Source organism: Lepus europaeus, chromosome 6 (assembly GCF_033115175.1).
Source record: "Lepus europaeus isolate LE1 chromosome 6, mLepTim1.pri, whole genome shotgun sequence".
Taxonomy (NCBI): Eukaryota; Metazoa; Chordata; class Mammalia; order Lagomorpha; family Leporidae; genus Lepus; species Lepus europaeus.
Genome location: NC_084832.1, coordinates 76,709,281 through 76,731,301, shown reverse-complemented (window position 1 = coordinate 76,731,301; position 22,021 = coordinate 76,709,281). Strand labels below are relative to the sequence as shown.

Genomic DNA, 22,021 nt, shown 5'->3' with positions numbered 1-22,021 from the left:
CGGGGTGAGTTGTAATGTGCAGTCAGGTGTGGGAGTCCCACCTGGGCCACTGGCGGCCTGGTGTGAAGGAGGTCTCTGATTGGGTGATTTTGATGAACATCTGTAGCATGTGAAGGTAACTGATGGTTGCTCTGCCTTTACAAGGCAATGAGGAGTTGTTTTGGAGAGGGCGGAGTATGGAACTGAGGCCCCGTATTCATCAGGAAAGGGACTGTGGAAACCTCACAAGTCAAACTAGGAAGCGTTTTTCTGGTGCCCGCCTCATTTGGCAGGTTGTCAAATGCCGCAGGAGGGACCATAATCTGTGGAGCGTGAGTCTCAAACAGCAGAGCCGGCGGTTGTTAGAGCTAAGGTTTTTGGATGGCACACAAGGAAATTCCAAAGGCTCAGAACATCTCAGGTTGTGTGTGCCATGGCTCAGGGGTACTGATGGGTACTGCTGCCCCAAAAGGCCGCAACACCTGGAGCTGGGTTGATCTGGAACCTGGAGCTTCTTCTGGGTCTCCCATGTGGGTGCAAGGGCCCAAGCCCTTGGGCCATCTTCTGCTGCTTTCCCAGGCACATTATCAGGGAGCTGGATTGGAAAGGAGCATCCAGGACATGAACTGGTGCCCATATGGGATGCCAGTACCGCAGACAGAAGCTTAACCTACTTGCCACAACTCTGGCCCCTACACATGTTTGTAATAGGTAGGATACCCAGAAGTTAAGCATCAATTGCACTTTTTTTTTTTTTTTTAAAAAAAGGTTTATTTCATTTATTTGAAAGACAGACTTACAGAGAAAGGTAGAGACAGAGAGGTCTTCCATCTGCTGGTTCACTCCCTAGTTAGCTGCAATGGCTGGAGCTGAGCCGATCTGAAGCCGGGATCCAGGAGCTTCTTCCAGGTCTCCCACAGTGGGGCTGGGGCCTAAGCACTTGGGCCATCTTCCACTGCTTTTCCTGGCCATGGCAGGGAGCTGGATCAAAGTGAAGCAGCTGAGGCTCAAACTGGCACCCATATGGGATGCTGGCGCTGCAGGCCAGGGCTTTTTAACCCACTGTGCCACAGGGCCGGCCCCTCAATTGCACCTTTATAAATTAATCCTGACAATGAACTGTTCTGTAGTGCATTGCAGGAAAGGAATTGTACAAAGTGCTTGTTTCTTTGCAGGTACATGCTTGCCCTGTGTTCCTGTGCAGTATATTCTGGGGTAGGTTGTATGATCTGGGATTTTTCTGAGCCTTCCTGTGACTCTCTCCCCCCAGTCTCTGTTAAGAGTTGGGATTTTCTCGTTTTCATATCCTGAGTGATTTGTATAAATGAGATATGACTTAGGCAAATGACCTTTTTTCTTCCTACATATGTATGATTATTTCCTTTTTGTCTCTATTCAATGCCCTTCCTGTAAATATATTTACCCCCTTCGAGGGTCCTGGCAAACTTGGTTGCCACGGAAAACCTGTATTCCAACCCCACTTTTCCCGTTGATGTCCATGGCAGAGCAGGAACTGAGTGTAGATGGAGCAAGGTTGCGTTTGGGTGGGAAGTGGGCCCCCTGGAGGAAGATGGGGTCTGCAGGATCACTGCCGTGGCATCGCGGGAGGCTGGACGCCTGGACGCCTGGACGCCAGCCTTCAGTACTTCTCTCTGCTGGCTGAGTCACTTTGTAAATGCGGCAGAACCTTGGAACTTGGAGAAGGAGGATCCCTGGCCAATTTTATTTTTATTTTTAATTTACTTATTTGAAAGGCAGAGTGACAGAGAGATAGCTAGAGACAGAGAGAGAGGGATTGAGAGAGAGCTTCCATCTGCTGGTTTACTCCCCAAATGGCTGCAATGGCGCAGGGCTGGGCCAGGCTAAAACCAGGAGCCTGGAACTCCATCAGAGTCTCCCAAGTTGGTGGCAGGGGCCCAAGCACTTGGGCCTCGAACTCTGCTTTTTCAGGAGCATTAGCAGGAAGTTGGATTGGAGGTGGAGCAGGTGGACCTTCAACCAGCCTTCTGATACAGGATGCTGGCATCACAGGTGGTGGCTTAACTTGCTGCACCACAAACGCTGGCCCCCAGTATTGTCCAATTTTCAACTTGCTGTGGTTGTAGAGTTGTGCTAGCATCTTCCCAGGCACAGCGGGTGTCTTCTAAGACCATCTTGTTTGGTAGAAGAACTAAAGGCTCCTCACATAGGCCAGATACTGTTCCCAACCTGAACATACATCAGCTTACTGTCAGGTGCCGCATAACGGCGGTTCAGTCCGTGACAGACCATGTACATGATGGGGTCCTGTAGATGGCTGTCTCAGTTTGTGGAAGTTTTAGTACCCTCTAAGGTGTGTGCATCACTCTGAAATTGTCTATTGATGCATTTCCCAGAATGTATTCCTGTCGTTAAGTGCCTCATGAGTGTATTTGTTTTTTAAAGATTTTTATTTTTTTATTTGAAAGGTAGAGTTACAGACAGTGAGAGAGAGAGAGACAGAGAAAAAGGTCTTCCTTCACTCCCCAAATGGCTGCAACAGCCGGAGCTGGGCTGATCCAAAGCCAGGAGCCAGGTGCTTCTTCCTGGTCTTCTATGCAGGTGCAGGGCCCCAAAGATTTGGGCCATCTTCTGCTTTCCCAGGCCACAGCAGAGAGCTGGATCAGAAGAGGAACAGCTAGGACTCTACCTGGTGCCTATATGGGATGCCGGTGCCGCAGGTGGGGGATTAACCTACTGCTCCATAGAGCCAGCCCCATGACTGTAGTTTTTTTTTTTTAATATGGTGAAAAAACATATATTTAGAATTAGCCAGCTGGACTCAATTCAGATGATCCCAATTTTGTTGGCAACGTCCAGAGCATCATAGTCAGGAGCCAGCCGCACATAGGCCTTCTTCTCTGCGTCAGGTCTGATCAGGGTGTTGACTTTGGCCACATCAACGTCAGAGAGTTTCTTCACAGCTTGTTTGATCTGGGTCTTGTTGGCCTTGACATCCACAATGAACACCAGGGTGTTGTTGTCTTCTATCTTCTTCGTGGCCAACTCATTGGTCAGGGGAACTTGATGATGGCATAGTGGTCAAGCTTGTTTATCCTGGGGGCGCTCTTCCGAGGGTATTTGGGCTCCCGTTGGGAGGCGTAGTGTCTTGGGCCGCCGGAACGTGGGTGATGTGTGGATCTTCTTTTTCTTGTGGCTGTGGACGCTTCTCAGCACTGCCTTCTCGGCCTTCAAGGCCTTTGCTTTGGCTTCGACTTTAGGAGGGGCAGGAGCTTCCTTCTTCGTCTTCGGTGCCATCTTGGTGAAAAGCATGTATTTTTTTAAAAAGATTTATTTATTTATTTGAAAGGCAGAGTTACAGAGAGGCAGAAGCAGAGAGAGAGAGAGAGAGAGAGAGGGAGGGAGGGAGAGAGAGAGAAAGAGGGAGAGAGAGAGAAAGAGGGAGAGAGGTCTTCCATCCTCTAGTTCACTCCCCAGATGGCTGCAACAGCTGGAGATGCGCTGATCCAGAGCCAGGAGCTTCTTCCCAGTCTCCCACGCAGATGCAGGGGCTCAAAGACTTGGGCCATCTTCTACTGCTTTCCCAGGCCACAGCAGAGAGCTGGATTGGAAGTGGAGCAGCCGGGACTCCAACCTGTGCCCATATGGGATGCTGGCACTGCAGGTGGCAGCTTTACCCGCTGCACCACAGCGCCAGCCCTGAGGAGTCTTTCATCCACTGATTCACTCCCCAAATGGCCATAATGACCAGAGCTTTGGGCTGTTCCGAAGCCTGGGGCCAGGAGCTTCTTCCAGATCTCTCACAAGGGTGCAGGGGCCCAAGGACTTGGCCATCTTCCACTGTTTTCCCAGGTCACAGCAGAGAGCTGGATTGGAAGTGGAGCACCTGGGACTTGTACTGGCGCCTACATGGGATGCCAGCACTGCAGGCAGTGGCTTTACCTGCTACACCACAGTGTATTTTTTGTGTGTATTTTCAAAAAAGGTTTATTTATTTGAAAGAATTAGAGAGAAAGAGCACATGTACCCTGTCACACTGCCCCGTCATTTCTTCCCCTTTCAGAGGTCTCTGCCCTGGCTGCACTGGACTGCTAGAGGGGTTTGTCTATAGAACTCTCTTTGAAGGGGTCCCTTCAAGCAGTGCTTCCTTCCTTGGCCCCTTGTCCCAGGGACTTCCAGTAGATGAAGTGGCTTGTGGACTCTCTGGCCTGCGTCTGCCGTGAGCCCATCAACTTTGTGGGAGCCACCTGGTCATCTTCCATTTCCCAGCTCCTTGCACAGCAGGTGGCACACAGCGACCCTTGTCGGTGGAACAGATGAACATCTGGCTGAATAGTTTTGGCAGTAGCTGCTGACCCTGTAGCACATGGCCTGTGCCAGTCCTGTGGCTAGAGCATTTCACACAGCCCTTTGGTCCACGGCCACCACGTGGGCTGTTCCTGTCTTCAGCCCCTGTGTGGAGTGACAGGGTCCTCCACTCCTCAGTTTAGCGCTAGTGCCCCCTGGCTGCTGGAGCCACTCGCTGTTGTGTTCGCAAGTGCGGGGAAGGCAGGTTTATCCAAGGAGGATGATGGGAAGGCAGGCTCTAGTGCCTGTCTCTGGGACTGGGCCTTGGGTGTAGCCTTCAAGGCAGGTAATTTGAAACAAGCCAGCTGGCCCTGGGCTGTGTCTCCTGGAGCGGCAAGCACCTCCCAAGGATGAAGGAGGCCAGAACAGGTCACAGGAGAGACAGTGCCCCCCCCCCCCCCCCCATGGTATGTTGGAAGCCAGAGTCTGTGCACCATTTAGGTGGGTGGGAAGTACCTGCTGTGAGCCTCCATGATGTCTCCTTGGGAGCTCTGGCCTGGGTGGCTCAGCTGTGAGCACCAGGTCTTATTCCCTCTGTCCTGGCTTTTGTGCAGGACACAGGACTGTGCAGACCCCTCCCAAAGTGGCAGTCATGGTCACAGCCATCCGTGACCTCGGGGCTGTTACCTGAGCTTCTCTGTCTGCTCAGCTCTGCACAAAACGCCTTATGCATCTCCTCGTTGACTCCCCACAGTGCCCCTCTGAGGTGGGGTGATGTAGTGTCCTAATGGCTGTTTTGCTTTTGTTTTTTGGATTTCATTTGCTTTCTAAGATGGATCTTCTGGGGAGAGTTTGGGAAGACAGACCAGGAGAACAGGAAGAAAATCAAGTGAGGAATGAGGAGACACAACTCTTTTCTATGTGGGAATGGGGGCCCCTTGCCCACTCCTAAGAGCCAGAAAAGATTGTTGATTAGTGTGGCTTAAATGCATTGCAATTAATTCCTCTCCAGTTTTCTTGCACTCCAGGGCTTAGGCTACCCTATAAATCATAGTCCCAGGTTAGTTGTAAACTCCTGATTTATCTCCCTGTATAGGTGTGCTAACACGTTCGTTGGCTTGAATTATTTAAAGGTATCATGAAAAAAGTCTGATTTTTATTGCCTACCATGATTTGCACTTTAAATAAAGTTCCTGGTCTCAATTCACCAGCATTCATGTTCAAATAGAAAAGGGAAAATTACTTTTAAATAGCAGTTTGGCATATAAAAAGTTGATTTACCTTGGAGTATTTCTCCAACTGTACATTAAGGTACTGAGTCCTAGTTTTCAAGAGTATTTTTCCCTCCTGAATCCGGAAATTAGTTTGAAATGGAGCAGCAGCTTTAGAGCTCCCAGTGGTCGCTGTTGGGTGCCCCGTGCTCGGGGCCGATGTGGTGCTCTCCTCCCTCCTTGCCTACCTTACTTGCTTGGTAACTCAGGACTGCAAGGTGAACTCTTTTTTTCTTTTAATTTGTTTTTAAAATTTATTTGAGGGGTCTGCAATGTGGTGTAGTGGGTTTAGCTGCCACTTCCCTTCCAGGTCCCTGCTAATGTGCCTGGGAAAGCAGCAGAGGATGGCCCAGGTGCTTGGGCTCCTGCACCCGAGTGGGAGACCCGGAGGAAGTTTGTAGCTCCTGGCTTCTGCCTGGCCCAGCCTGAGCCACTGTGACCATTTGGGGAGTGAACTAGCAGGTGGAAGGTCTCTCTCTCTCCCTTTCCTTCTCTCTTTGCTTTTCAAGTAAATGAAATAAATCTTTTTTTAAAAAAGACAAAATTTACTTAAAGGCAGAGAGAGCGAGCATGGGAGTGAAAGTGAGAGAGAGAGAGAAACAGAGCTTCCATTCATTGGTTCATTCCCCAAATGCCTACAACAGCCAGGGCTGAGAGAGTGAGAGAGAGAGAGAGTGAGAGAGAGAGAGAGAGAAAGAAAGAGAGCTTCCATTCACTGGTTCACTCCCAAAATGCCTGCTGCAGCCAGGGCTGGACTGGGAAGAAGCCAGGAGCTAGGAACTCCATCCAGGTCTCCCATGTGGGTAGCAGGGATGCAAGTACTTGAGTCATCAATTGCTGCCTCCCAGGGTGTGCATTAGTAGGGAGGTAGAATTGGCTGCGAAGCTGGGATTGCACCCAGGCACTCCAGTGTGTGATGTCTGCATCCCAAGTAGTGGCTTTACCCAGTGCACCATAAAGCATACTCTCCAGTATATTCCGAGTTGCTGCCCCACACACCTGCCCCGCAGTGTGCACTCTTGTAGGTGTTGAACGTAACTCAGTTTATCATCTCACCTGCTAAGTTTTCTTGCTTTCCTCATCTATTTGCACCATTTCACCTTCATTTCCCTGAAGCTAGGATTTTGTTGGTGGTAATTCTGTAAATGATTTATTATTTTAAGATTGGATTTATTAGTCGTGTAGCATATTCTGTGCCTTGAAAGCACACTTGGTTCCTTGATGATTTCTTTTGTTTGATTTTAATTATGGAAATGTTAAGATGAAACCAGCTGACACTTTAAAAAATATTCATCTAATGGGGATTATCTTGCCAGGTATTTGCTCTTGCGACTGAAAGTAGCTGGTGCATTTCTGTGCCATTGCTTTAGATATTACATAATTGAAATTATCATGGGAAAAAGGAGTTTTTAATTTCACAGCAGAGTGATGGGGAGAAAATGAGAGGCTTTTTTTTTTTTCAAAGGATATTTTAACTCTAGGTCTGTGTATTTTTGGACAGAACTAGAATCTAGTTTAAATTGTATCTGAATAAAGAATGATGTCTTGATTGTGACAAGCAGGATTTGGGGAATTCACTTGATTTACTGGTGATGTCTTCACTCTGTAATTCCTACTTTAAACAGTTACACAGTCAAATAATCAGCGGTCTGCTTATGAGAGGTGATGTGTTAGTAATTTTCAGACATCTTTCCTGCTCTGTAGTCTACATTCTAAGGGCCAGGGTGCTTTTGGGTTGACGTGTACTTCTTTGTCATATAGACTTCTGGCCACACGCAAGAGAAAGGTGAAAGGCAGCCCTGGTTATTAGATGTTGCCACTGAAGCAGTTAAATTGAGAAAATCATTTTACTTCACACAAGAGGAGGTTCTAATCTGGAGAGCTTTGTGCATATTTGGAATAGGGATTGATTGGAGTAAGAAGATGGATTTCTTATTCTCTCTCTCCCTTTTTGCTTTTTTAAGCTTTATTTATTTGAAAGGCAGAGTCTCAGAGAGACAGGGATAGACACATGCACACACAGGCGCACACACACACAGATCATCCATCTGCTGTTTCACTCCCTAAATGGCAGCAATGGCCAGGGCTGGACAAAGACAGAGCCAGGATTCAGGAGCCAGGAGCTTCATCCAGATCTCCCACATGGTTGGCAGGGTCCAAGCACCTGGGCCATCTTCTGTTGCTTTCCAAGGCGCATTAACAGGGAGCTGGATCAGAAGTGGAGCAGCCAAGATTCAACCTGGTGCTCACTTGGGATGCCAGTGTTGCGGACATTGGCCTAACTGGCTGGGCCACAATCTCGGCCCCAGGGGAAGATGGATTTCTGAGTCAAAGTCGTGTCTGAGCTTGGCCACCATTTTTACATGCCACAAATCACACACCACCATTTTTACATACTATAGATTCTCACTGTGTTCTATTTTCTGGAATTCTGTAGTACTAAGTGATGGCAAAATGTTGCCCCCTCCCTGTTTGATGTCTATTAAATAATTCTATTTATCTCTTGAGGGTTTTAAATGTGCATATTAGTTAGGAGGTAAGTGATATAAGACAAAACCAAGTGAGGATCCAGACGCAGTATTTAAATGGCATCTGGGGCTAAATGTCCCCTTTCTTAGAATTTGGTGAATAATTGGGCTATTTTTCCCAGTGTGTGTGTGTGTGTGTGTGTGTGAAGTGAGAACATGGATCCTAGCCTGGGATGGAGGGCACTGAACTCCATTCTGCTGGGTTGGTGCTGCCTGGTATGAAAAGTAGGTAGCCCGTAAGTGATGTGACCATGGGCCATAGTGAAGACTTGCTGTCATTCATTACCTAAGTATTTGTTGAGCTCCTTCTATGAGGGGACTTCAGAACCGTCACTGGATAGTAGAGTTAAAAGGTAAGTGTATTTGGTGCAAAGAAATTTTGAAGCCTGTGCAAAAATGTCTTCATTCTATGGATTTCGCATAAACCTTTTGAAGATCCCTCAGCTGTGCTGGCTGTGGTCTTGGTGTGGGGCAAACAGTTCATAAAGCTATATGCTTGCTTGCCTTACGGAACTCAAAATAAGTGCGATATAAGGTAAGACATAAACAAGCAAGCATAGATTCTGTCAGCTGGTGATAAATGCTCAGGAAGGTGAGGGGGCAAGAGGGGCTTGGGGGTGAGGGTTTCCTCTTTCAGATGAGGTGGTCCAGGTGGTCCAGCTATCTCAGGATAGCTGTAGTTATCTAAATTCCACCGCAGTGGTTCGTTTGGCTTACATTTCAATTTCACCCTGCCTTTTGAAATGTCATTCTGGAAATGGAAACGATTAAACCATGTTAGTCATTTGCTTCTTAGTGTGAGTATGTTTTAGATGGTTTTCTTCGAGCAAGTGTTAATGGAGAATTTGAGGCAATGGCTGGCTGGGGTGGGTGGCACGGGAAGGGAGTAGAAGGGCCCTAAGTAGCTGCAGTTCGCCCCTGCTTCTGAGCAGGGTCTCCTCTGTCACCTAGGCAGCCACAGCCCTGACACTCCCTGCGTGCAGTTTGGTGCTGTCCCGTGATGCCCGCCTTTAGCCCTTTCAGTACCTTCTTGCTCTATGGCATTGCCCCTTCCTCCTGGGATGCCAGTTGGAGAGAGCAGACACCCTGCACTGCTTTGCCCCTAGCCCTTCCTGGCAAACGCACAGTCTGGGATGGTGCTGGGTTTTGTTCTCTTACGCTTTCTCACTGTTTAGCTTCTCATTTTTCCTTATACTTTCAAAGTATGACTGCCATGTTCTAATTATGATTAGAGTTAATGCAGAGTCTGAATGTGTCTCTAGGGATGTCTCTGTCTGTTTCTGGGCTCCGACTGTAGGCGTGAAGTCCTTCTGAATGGGGGCTGCACCCCGCCTCCTCCCCAGCTCTTTTGCCCCTCGCTGTGCTGCCCCAGTTGCCTGGGTAGGAGCTCTGCCGACTGCCAACTCCCCGGGAGCACCTGCACCTCCCCTGCAACCCTGCAGGGCTGAAGAGAAAGCTCAGAAAGAGCTCTGTTGCCTGCAGGCTGTGGCCGTGGCCGTGGCCGTGGCCGTGGCCGTGGCCGTGACTGTGAAGGGAGGATTTCTGTTTCTCCCTCTGGAGTCTCAGGACTTCCCCTGTGCCTGAGAAAGGACCAGAATCAAGGTTTCTAAGAAGTAGTGTTTCGTCTACATCTACTCTGCAGTTTGGCTCTGTCAACACACATGACGCACCGCGGTTTCAATTCCATTCGCTTGGTAATCCAAGCATGCGGGCCTCACATCGGGGAATAATTTCAGGCTGGGGATAAAGAAAGCCAGAAATACCAGCTTGCAGCAGTGCAGCTGCTTAAAAATGAGTGTTGTGTCTTGTTAAAGTCACACTGTTTCCCCATGCATTATAAGCAAACTTGAATGTGAGAACGAAGCTAGATTGCTAGTTTTCATGTAAAAATGTTCCTTTTTTTTTTTTTTCCTCTTCCAGCTATTGGTTTGGTTTCTGAAGATACGAAGAAAGAGGTCCAGCAGTCTCAGGTACTAATTCAGATGACCTAATTTACTCCTCCTCCCTGAGGTTCCTTTGTGTTTTCTTTAGTAGAAACTGTAATAATTATGCCCTTTAGTAGTTAACACGTTTCTTTTCTGGCTGTTGTGTGGAGTCACATCGTGTTGGTCAACATAGATTTTTGAAGCCCCACCAACAGCATATAGGGAGACTTGCTTTTTAAAAAAAATCTTTTAATAGTTACAAAAGATCTGCCAGGTTCTAAAATAATTATAAGAAAAAAAAAGTTGTTTTGACATGGAAATAGAACTTTTATAAGTCTTGCTTGGATACTGTTGCTTTCTGTGTTCTCGCCATTTCTTAATTCTGGGTGTAAGTTTTCCATTCTTTGTAAAGACTTTGCTGTCCTAGAAGCTGCAAGAACCTGATGATCACCACTTTGTAGGTGATGCACTGTGAGAGAGCTGCTGGGACCAGGCGGGGACCCACAGGTGGCTATGCTGTCCGATTCCTTGTAGGTGAGACAGGACTCCAGCCCTGGGGAACCTGCAGAGCAGGGGCAGAACTGACCCACATCTCAGAGCCCCTCGTTTTTGATCAGGTGCATTTAAGAACCTCATCTAAATTTTTACTCTCTGAGTTCTGCACTGGATACATTTGGCATGTGAGAAAGAGAAGCGGTATTTTAAGATATGAATTGTTTTTCTTATTAATTAAGGCTGTTGACTCATGGTGTGACTGATATGAGTATTTTTAAAGAGAATATTTCTTTTACCGACAGTAAATATGTCTGTTCTAATTATACTGTGGGATTCTGCCACAGGGGAAGTGATAATAATAATTTCTTATGATTGTAAGACCGTTTATGGTTCATAAAGCGTTTTTATTTCATTGAGTCTTCTCGAGGGTCCTGTTATTGGCAGGCAAAGCCGGTGTTCCCAGTTCCAATGGAGGATACTTAGCCTCTGAGAAGTTAACAGAGTTGACCAAGATCACATGATCATTAAAAAGACAGAATTCAAATTTCCTGAGTTTTTGATATTTTTCAGGCTGCACTAAATTACACAGGATTGTGTATTGTCATATGCGTGTTGGGCAGTAATGAGGACTATTTATGACAAGCTTAAAGTGCTACTTCAGGATTATTGGCAGTGAATTATTGGCGGGGTTGTCATCAAATTCAGACAAGCCCTACTCCGTGCTGGGTTCCTGCCCAAACAACGAGCAGTCTCATCAGTTGGCTACGGGTTTGACTGCCCATCGAAATCCTGAATGTGGCTGCTGCTTCGTGCCCTGATGTGTCGTCTGGGGCCTGCCGCCTGACCCTGGCCTCCCTCCTGGGATCCAGTGTCCCATTCCACACCGTGGGGCTGCTGTAGCCATTGCCATGCACTTGTCTGTAGCCTGCCTTGTGTCCTGCCACGGCCTGTGATACTGCGTCCTTATGTAAGGTTAGCACTGAACATGGGCGCCACCGTGCCACGGTTCAACTCTTCTCCACTGGGGACCAGCCATGGGGCCTAGTGAGTCTCACTGTGCCTCAGTTTCCTCATCTGAAAGATGCAGTGACAGGGTTAACCTCAAAGGACTGTTTAGAGGTTTAAGAAAAGAGGCCAGGGGGAGAAAGAGGCAGTTAGTTTAGAACAGTGCCAGGTCCTAATGAACTGCTTAACTGATTGACAAAATAACAAAAAATGTGTTAGGCAGCCTTCTAGGAGGTTGCATGGGCCCTCTGTTCCACCTAAGCCAGTCCGTCAAAGGTCTTCTGCTTGGATCAGTCAGGTTTCTTCCTTGGAGCTGGGTAACTTCATAGAAGGCAGTAGGAGCCGATAATGATGAGCGTTTGCTTTGTGTTCACACCATGCTTAGCCTTTTTTTTTTTGACAGGCAGAGTTAGACAGTGAGAGAGAGAGACAGAGAGAAAGGTCTTCCTTCCGTTGATTCACCCCCTTAATGTCTACTACTGCTGGCGCGCTGCGCCGACCCAAAGCCAGGAGCCAGGTGCTTCCTCCTGGTCTTCCATGGGGTGCAGGGCCCAAGCACTTGCATCCTCCACTGCACTCCTGGCCCAAAGCAGAGAGCTGGACTGGAAGAAGAGCAACCGGGACAGAACTGGCGCCCCAACCGGGACTAGAACCTGGGGTGCCGGTGCCGCAGGCAGAGGATTAGCAAAGTGAGCTGCGGCACCGGCCCATGCTTAGCCTTTGATGAGCTCATTCAGCTCGAAACACAGCCCTGGGAAGTGGCTCTTGTAAGTATTATTCCTGTTTTACAGATGAGAAACTGAGGCCTGAGCCAGTCAGCGTTAGAGGCAGGTAGAGCCTGGACCAACTTGCAACTGAGTGCACTGATGCTCACCTTTTTTAAGACTTGTTTTATTTATTTGAAAGGCAGTTACAGAGAGAGGGAGACAGAGAGAGAGATATCTTTCATCGCTGGTTCACTCTGCAAATGGCCACAACAATCACGGCTGGACCAGACCATCCGGGTCTCTGACATGGGTGACAGGGGCCCAAAAACTTGGGCCTTCTGCTGCTGCTTTCCCAGGCGCATTAGCAGGGAGCTGGATTGGAAGTGGAGCAGCTGGGAGTCTAACTGGCAGCATTTGGGATGCTGGCATCACAGGCGGTGGCTTGACCCGATGCACACATCATGAATGATTGATTTTATTTACAGTCTGTAGGGTGATGGCGAATCATTGTGATTGGGTGAAAATGCCTTTTTACTTCTCTTTTCTCGTAACATATTGCCCATTCTTTTGAGCATGTTATATCTTCTTTTTATGAAGGCCTTATAAACTAAGCATTACATATACAGATTGAAAGTGTTCAAGAGCCGGTGCTGTGGCGTAGTGGGTTGGGCATCCAACTTCAACCCAGCTCCCTGATAATGGCCTGGGAAAGCAGTAGAAGATGGTCCAAGTGCTTGGGCCCCTGCACCCATGTAGGAGATCTGGAAGAAGCTCCTGGCTCATGGCTCCTGGCTCCTGGCTCCTGGCTTTGGATTGGCCCAGCCCCAGCCATTGCAGCCGTTTGGGGAGTGAAGCAGTGGATGAAGACCTCTTTCTCTCTCCCTCTCTCTGTAACTTACCTCTCAAGTAAATAAATAAATCTTTAAAAACAACAACAACAACAACAACAACAACAAAATGTTCAAATCCACGTGGCTTAAAAAGTAAAACCTGTGAGTATAAGAGTGGCTTGGCCCTTGTTTCAACTGTTGAGAAACAGTTTTTTCTTTTTTGTGCAAGTTGTACTTAGTATAGAGTTGGTCTTCTGTGTATAAAGTTAATTGAAAATGGATCTTAGTGGAGAATGGGACTGGGAATGGGAGAGGGAGGAGGAGGGGTGGGAGTGTAGGTGGGAGGGCAGCTATGGTGGGAAGAATCACTGTATTCCATTCCTAAAGTTGTACTTATGAAATGCATAAAGTCTGTATTCTTTAAATAAAAGGTTTATTTGGGGAAAAAAAAGTGGCTTGGATAGGTCTTTCCCTGGCTAGAGCAGGAGCTGTCTGTGGGGGCAGATGCATTATAACAAATCTCTTCTCTATCTGAGTAGCCATTCACTTGGCTTATAGAACCTTGACAGTGAGCACGTTTTGATGAATATTGATGGTCGGTGTAAGAAGCCTGTGGCAGCAGAGATAATAAAGCAAACCATGTGTTTCTTTCTTCTTAGGAAGAACGAAGGCTTTCTCAAGGGTTGCTGGAGACAGGATTTTAAATGTTCTGTCAGTTTGTTCATTTACTCTAATTTTCTTTCTCAAAGGGGAAATTACGAGCATTTTGGTTCCATTTCAATTCACCTAATTCAACTGTTCCTTGGATGTTTTATTTTTACAGTTTACAAATTGAGCCATTGGAAACAGCTAATCATTTCCTAGCTTGAATGTCAGCTCGTCTGAGCTGCAGCACTTAACAAATGTAGGGTTTTGGTTGCGTTTCCTTGATTTCACAAAGGTAGCTGGTAGAAAGTCTAGTTCATGTTCCAGCTTGTTTAAATTACTCAGACCAGAACCACTGAGTTCTGGATATTTGTTATTTTTTTTAAAAATATTTATTTTACCAGGGGCTGGCATTGTGGCCCAGTGAGTTAAGCCTCTGCCTGCAGTGCTGGCAGTCCAGATGAGTGCCAGTTTGAATCTTGGCTGCTTCACTTCCAGTCCATCTCCCTACTAGTGTGCCAGGGAAAGCAGCAGAAGATGGCCCAAGTGCTTGGGCTCTGCCACCCATGTGGGTGACCCTGATGGAGTTCCAGGTTCCTGGCCTCAGCCTGACCTAGCCTAGATGATACACCCATTTGGAGAGTGAACCAGCAGATGGAAGGTCTCTTTTTCTCTCTTTTTGTAAATTTACCTTTCAACTTATTCATTTGAAAATATTATTATTCATTTGAAATATTATTATTATTCATTTGAAAGAGTGAGAATGAGAGCAAGTTAGAGAAAATGACACAGAGAAAGAGAGAGGTGTTCTACTTGCTGGTTCACTCCCCAAATGGCTGCAACAGCTAGGGCTGGGCCAGGCCAAAGCCAGTAGCTAGGAACTCCATCCTAGTCTCCTACATGGATGGCAGGGACTGAAGCGCTTGGGCCATACTCCTCTGCCTTTCCAGGTACACTAGTAAGGAGCTGGATTGAAAGCAGAGTATCTGGGACCCTAGCACTTTGATATGGGATGGTGATATCGCAAGCACTGGTTTAACCCACTGACCCCAATGTCAGCCCTGTAGTTTTGTTATTTTAACTTGTTGATGATGGTGACTTTTGTTGTAGATACAAAGGTACTTCAAAATGTTTGTAGAAACATTAATTAAGATATGTTTGTTTTAGTGCATAAAAAGTTTGAAATCCAGGCAGGTTTTTCTTTTTCTTTTTTTTGTTAATGATGAGTGTTCCCATGAATATTTAAAAACATTATTTATTTTCATTTTATTGAAAGGCAGAGACAGACTGAGAGTCTCCATCTACTGGTTCATCCCCCAAATGCTCACAATCACCAGAGCTGGGCCAGGCTGAAGCTAGGAGCCTGGAAGTCAACCTGTGATTCCTGCATGGGTGGCAGGGGCCGAAGGACTTAAACTGCCTCCCAGGGTGTGCACTCATGGGAATCTGAGTCAGGAGTAGAGTGGGGACTTGAACCCAGGCACTTTGATAATGGGATATGGGTGTCCCAAGTGACAGTTTATCTGTTGTGTTTCATGCCTGACTCCATAGACATTTTTAAGGTCCCTTATGTAATGGTTTCAAAATCTTTACACAAAAATAGACTTATCTTTTAGTTCCATTTTCCATGAGCTTTTAGAATGACCCAGGTGTTACTTTCTGCTTACTCTCAAAATATGTTCCCATCTAGAAAGCTGCATCTTTTTCTGAACAAAGCCTCTGAAGGAGGGGTGGGCACGTGTTATCACATGGTGTAGGGAAGGAGCATTGCAAAGGAGTCCAGAGATTTGGGTTTTAGTCCCAGTTCTGGGGCCAGAAGACCTGCTGGACCTGACAATCCTGTATCTTTCCTGACCCTCCTCAATTGTCTCACTAAAAAAAAAACAAAAAACAAAACAACAAAAAAAAAACAACCAGCATTGTATTGAATCATCTCCAGTGCTATTTTTAGATCAAACCATTCTATTTTTCCATGGGTCTCATCTGGCAGCTGAAGTTGTGGCCTCCCAAGGAGCAGGCAGTTTGGCCAAGGACAGGCCGTGGGTTAGCCGTAGGGGCTGAGTGGCAGGGTGGAGCCCAGGTGGAGCTCCTCCCCCAGGGCAGGTGGTGCCTCTGGTCACCAGGGCCTTTAGGATATGCACTGTGAGTCCGTGCGCACCGCCTTGGTTCAGCACTTCCCAAGAAGTGGGTTGGGCTTTCCACTCTTTCGTACTGGGTTCTTCCAGAGCCACGTGTTTTCTCAGGTTTAAGTGAGGTGGCTGTCGATCTGTTGTCCAGCAAACCTGCCTGTAAGTCTGGGCTCTGCTGTACTCAGTGGTGTTTCTGTTGTCGAGACAAAGACGCTTTCACAACATGCCGCTGTGTGAGTCCGTTTCTGTTACTAACAACCCACTGCCACAGATGGGTAAGTTATGAAGAAAGTTCATTTTGGCTCACAGTTCTGGTTCAAGGTCAAGGGGCTGCATCTGGCAGTGATGAAGTCCCAAGGCAGTACAGGGCATCACATGTGAAAGACAGGGAGTGTGTGTGTGTCCTGTGATGTTAGAAAGCCACCAGTTTCTTTCTTTTTTTTTTTTTTTTTGACAGGCAGAGTGGATAGAGAGAGATAGAGAGAAAGGTCTTCCTTTCCGTTGGTTCACCCTCCAATGGCTGCTGTGGCCGGCACATCTCGCTGATCCAAAGCCAGGAGCCAGGTGCTTCTCCTGGTCTCCCATGCGGGTGCAGGGTCCAAGGACTTGGGCCATCCTCCACTGCCTTCCCGGGCCATAGCAGAGAGCTGGCCTGGAAGAGGGGCAACCGGGATAGAATCTGGCTCCCCAACCGGGACTAGAACCCAGTGTGCCGGCGCCGCAAGGCGGAGGATTAGCCTGTTAAGCCACGGCGCCGGCCAAAAGCCACCAGTTTCAATCACGCAGGCTCTACCCTGGTGACCATACCTAATCCTCATCACCTCCCAGGGACCCCACAGTCATGTAATTTCCACTCTTGTAATATCTCACAACAGGAATGAGATTTCAACACATGAACTTATGGGGGAAACAGTCCAACGCCATCCAGACCACAGCAGCTGCCCATGGTAGCCACTCCCTGTGTTTAGCTATCTCTCTGCCTGTCTGTTGTTGCAATCCCTTTGATGTTTTTCAAGGACACATCCCTCTGTGGCTACATTGGTATTTAAGCTTGGTAAAGGCTCACCACCACATTTTAAAGAAGATTTAGTAATTTACTTGAAAGGCATAGTGACAGAGAGGGAAAGACAGAGAGATCTTCCATCCACTCATTCATTCCCCAAATGGCTGCAAGCGTCAGGTCTGGGCCAAGCTGAAGACAGAAGCCAGGATCCCCATCCAGGTCTCCCACATGGGTACACAGGCCTAAATACTTAAGCCGTCTTCTGCAGCTTCCCCAGGGAGCTGGGGGCAGGGAGTTGGACCGGAAGTGGAGCAGCTGGGGGCTTGATTGGCATTCTGATATAGGATGCCAGTGTCACAAGTGATGACTTAACCTCTGTGCCACAGTGCCAGCCTCTCACTGCTGCATTTCTTGTAGCAGTCTGTGAAGAAAATGGAAAGATGTTTGCCGCTATCCAGTTGTCATAACACACGGCTGTGGAAAGGAGGAAGTGGCAGTTAGAGAAAATTCCTTCTCAGTCTACAGAGAGGACAGTGAGGATGGCAGCATTGGCCTCTGATGCTTTGCACTTGGCCAAGAGAACTCTCTGGAGAGTTCCCCTCTTGACTGATGCAGGGCTAGACTCAGGCCCGCTACGCCCGGGTCCAGATTTTTATGTCTGGAGCTCTCCAGCTCTGAGGTGTCCCTCCTGCGCTCCTGAGCAGTGGCGAGCACTGCCTTAGTGCATCTCGTGCTGCTCTAACAATACCTGAGCTTGGTGTCTTACAGAGAACAGAGATTCACTTCTGGAAGCTCAGGAGTCTGGGAAGTCCACGGTGCAAGGCCACTCCCACAAGAATGACATCAGGGACCTGTGCTGGTGACCTCATCACCTCTTCAGGGTCCCACCTGTCAGCCGTGTCGCACTGGGGGTTAAGGTTCCCACACGTTCCTTTTGGAGGACACGTTTTAACCGTAGCAGCCTGTGTAGGCGAGCTCCCCCACAGCTGTGTGCAGGCCATATTTTGATGACAAGAAAGGTGATGAGTAGAAGAGTGAATAGAACAGATTGTCATGAGGGGTAAGCCTGCCGGGATGCAGAGTGCGTCTGATGTGTGTGTGATGCTTTGTGGTCGATGAGGTTTTTTACGACCTCCTTTCCCAGGACCACTGTGACACAGTTAAGCGTCATGTCCGTTTCACGCGGGAGGAAGGGGCTTCAGACCAGTAAGCAGCTCACCTGGGAGCATATCAGAAAGGCAGGACCCCCTTCCCTCCCCCAAGAGACCCTTCATCACTACTGCTACTCCGCACTAGGTTGTGGTCTCACTTGCTTAAGGAAGCGTCTCCAAGCTCCTGTCTTCAAAACTCTTCCCTCCCCACTTAGAGTTGATTTATATGTGCCGTGTGTGTTTATTTGGAGTATTAATCACTTTGGGATGAGATGAGATTAATCTTTTTTCTCTTTCATTTAACATTACAGGATTTTGAGAAAAGTGGTATATCAAGGAAACATGACATAGGTAAGTAATGACTTTTTTAGCCTAAGAGTATGTACTCAGATGTATTTGTTGTAAGTGGTATTTCAGTGAAGAGCATTATTCTTCCTGATTTTGTTTATGGGGTAAATACTATTGGCCCTGTGTTCTGTCATTGGCCACCTCCGCATTTACCCCCGTGAACCTGTGGGGAGAACACCTCACAGAGTGGCGTGTTGGTCTGAGATGCGTATCAAGCATCATAGCCCGTCTGTTGGATTTAACTCCTCAACTGCTAATCCCTGATACTCCAGTGGAGGCAGAGTGCCATGCTGGGCAGGCACTGTGGGGGCACGAGGTCACTGCGGCCTGCTCTTTGATACTAGGACCCACGCTTAGTGGGAGAGAAGGGCAAGGGGCTGCTTTTGGCCTTGCTGTGCTCTGCCCAGGGCTGGGCTCTCCATTTGTTGACCTCCAAGTGCTTGCTTGCCTTTCAGGATCAGCCCAGCCAACACACCTGTCAGACATTGCTGAGGACCCTGGGGTAGAAACTGCCCCTGCCTGCTTTTTTTTTTTATTAATTTTTTTTTTTATTTATTTGAAAGGCAGTTACAAAGAGACAGAGAGAGAGAGAGAGAGAGAGGTCTTTCATCTGCTGGTGCACTGTACAAGTGGCTGCAATGGTAAGAACTGGGCTGATCCAAAGCCAGGAACTTCTTCCAGGTCTCCTACGTGGGTGCAGTGGCCCAAGCACTTGGGCCATCTTCTACTGCTTTCCCAGACCATAGCAGAGGGCTGGATTGGAAGTGGAGCAGCCGGGACTCTAACTAGGGCCCATATGGGATGCCGGCACTGCAGATAGTGGCTTTACCTGCTACACCACAGCACTGGCCCCCCTGCCTGCTTTGTAACATCTCTTACTTATGTCCCCCAGCCTGTACATACCTGTTTGTACTGCTTTTAAACCTGCCTTTGCTCTCCAGGATCCTGTAAACATCTGTAGAGATGTGGGAAGGGGGTGGGGTCTCTCCCTGAAGAATGTAAACCTAGCCCCTTTTTTGATATCAGGGTAGGCCAGGAAGCGGAACTTTGTATAAGAAGGGAAGGGAACATGTTCCTTTCTAGGCCTTTCCTTCTTGGGCTTAGACTTTAAAAAAATTAATTAATTATGAATTAGTTAATTAATTTGAGAAGCTGGGAATCTGAGGGAGAGAGAGCTTGATCTTCCATCTACTAGTTCGCTCCTCAAATGCCTGTAACAGGTGGGGCTGGACCAGGCCAAAGGCAGGAATCTGGAATGCAATCTTGACCTGGAGTCTTAGCTACTGGGTCAATGGCCTCCCATTGGGCCTGCATTCTGAGGAGCCCTGCAAAGGACAGGAGTGGGCCCCCGCCCCTCCCCATCCTGCTCCACCCCACTGGAAGATGACCTATGCCGAGGAGATCTAGGGTGCATAGAAGCTTAGGTTAGGATCTACAGACTGTGAGAGCAGCTGTATTTAAGGGGTCATACTGGTTCATTGCCTTTACTATATTAGAACACTCTGTGTGGTTTGGTTCCTCTTTTCCCTGAGGAGTGCTGCCAACCCTGGTGGCTTTAGGCATTTGGTTGTATTTTTTTTAAAGGAGTTACTTATTTATTTGAAAGGCAAAGAGAGGGAAAGAGAGAGAGAGAGAGAGAAAGAGAGAGAGATTTTCCATCCATTGGTTCACTCCCCAAGTGGCCACAATGGCCAGAGCTAGGCTGTTCCAAAGCCAGGAAACAGGAGCTTCTTCCAGGTCTCCCACATGGGTGACAGGGTCCCAAAGACTTTGGCTGTCTCCCGCTGCTTTCCCAGACGCATTAACAGGGAGCTGGATTGGAAGTGGGACAGCTAGGACGTGAACTGGTGCCCATATGGGATGCTGGCGTTGCAGGAGGTTCTACCCACTACAACACAATGCCTATATGTTTTATGGGAACTGATGGCACTCTTCATAATAAACCGTTGTTAAATGTGTGAATGACCTGAGTCTGGAGCACAGGGTTGATAGGATCCTGGGAGAAGTTAACTTGGACAAGGAAATTTTCATTCTTGCAGTTAGAGTGACAAACCCAGTGAAATCAAAGCTCACGTCAGCTCATCTGAAAAACACCCAGGGGCCTTCTTGTCACAGTCTTCATGTGAGTCTCCGGGGGCCTCCGTAGTCACAGCAGCACCGTGGAGTCAGAGCACCTCCACCCTGGGCTCACAACACGCAGGCCTGGGCCACAGCCTCCATGCGTTTGACTAATTGATAAATTAGATTTCAGCTCACTGCCTGGTCAATAGCAGTGTACAGTTATTCTGTGCACGTAAGGCCTCGTTGGAGTGGCTCTTTGTGTGCGTGTGTATATAAGCATATTTATCCCACGGCTTTCAATCAGAAAACTACTTGTTAGTCACCTTTGATCAGAAGAACACCGCGGTATTGATTTCTCATCGGGATAACACCGGCCTGATGAAGTCTGTTCCTGTAGGTAATTTCTGACCAGGAAGATTAGCACCTCATGGAGTTCGTGGCCCATGATAGATGCTCAACAGCACAAGAAACGGAGCACCTTTGCTTTCTGCCACCTCCAAGGAGGAAGCGTTTCTCTTCCAGGCTTCCTTTTCCAAGTCTCGGCGTGGTTCCACCGCTTTTCCGATGTGCTCCCTGCAGCTCACCATTGGCTTGCACACCGCATCAGTCCTTTCTGTGCCCTTGACTAATTTCTGTATCTTCCGCCTCTAGCCAGTCACGCTCACCGTTTTTGCCAAGCACTTAGCGTGCGACCCATTTATTGCACAATCCTGAAGGAGTAGCAGCGACGATCCGTCTTGAATTGTGACAGTGTTTGCTGAAGGCCAAGTGCAGGGAGTTTAGAGAAGTACAAGGCAGAAGAGAAGGAAATGTGGCGTCCTTGTCTTTAGCCTGGTTGCCCTGGGGAGGGGGGCTTAGGCTGCAGGGGATGGAATAGCACCGACTGCTGAGATAAGCCCTGGGATCTAGACTTAGCTGGAAGGGGATTCCGCTCGGACGAGGCTTAGGAGGACGTCAGGGAATGTTTCTTTGTGCTGCTGTGAGGGACAGTGGGCATTTAGACCTGTAAGCAGCTCACTGCACTAACTTGCTTCTTCCCCTGGAAGCAGGTAGGGCTGACATTGTGTGATGATCTGTCTTACTGTCAGGGCTACGGGAACGGGGTGCCCTTCTCCTTGTCTCCTGTAACTCCCCCACATTCTACTGCTTAGCCAGACCTAACTAAATATTTTCAGGACCCTTAATTCAACAGTCTGTCCCAAACCTTCACTGCTCCCTCTGTGGGGAAGGTCCCCGCCCCCCCCCCCCCCCCCCCCCCGTTATCTTTGGCCTGTTCCTAGGATGTGGTATCCTTGTCTCCTCCTCTGGGGAGACCTCGTGGCCTGGGTACCTGTCCCTGGTTTGGAGGTGGTTAGTCAACAGTAAAAGCCCCTTCTGGTGCAGAAATCCTTCATGATGTGGTGGGGCCGACCCTGCCTCCCTCTGTAGCGTTATCACCCACAGTGCCCACCCCCCTTATCAGAAATGCCAGCCAGGCTCCCTTGGGGATGCTGCAGAGATAAGATAAGGCAGGCTGCTGGCTCCCTGATAACCTCACTTTCTCCTCTGCCACCCAGCTGCTGCCCTCTGTGCAACAGTCTGCAGAAAACCGCTGCTTTCTAAAGGGCACTCAGGAAAGCGTCCCCCCAACCTCCCACCTCCAGCCCCAGTTCTCCTTGCAGCGGGCCCCTTTGCCCAC

The 22,021-nt window shown here is 48.3% G+C and overlaps 1 protein-coding gene across 1 annotated transcript in view; it reads left to right on the top strand.

The window, feature by feature from the left end:
• B3GLCT (beta 3-glucosyltransferase) overlaps window positions 1–22,021 on the top strand; it is a 123,941-nt gene that overhangs the window by 7,611 nt on the left and 94,309 nt on the right. The window contains exons 3-4 of the mRNA XM_062195183.1: window positions 9,965–10,014; window positions 18,246–18,285. Coding sequence (XP_062051167.1) covers window positions 9,965–10,014; window positions 18,246–18,285 — 90 coding nt within the window. The remainder of the gene's footprint in view (window positions 1–9,964; window positions 10,015–18,245; window positions 18,286–22,021) is intronic.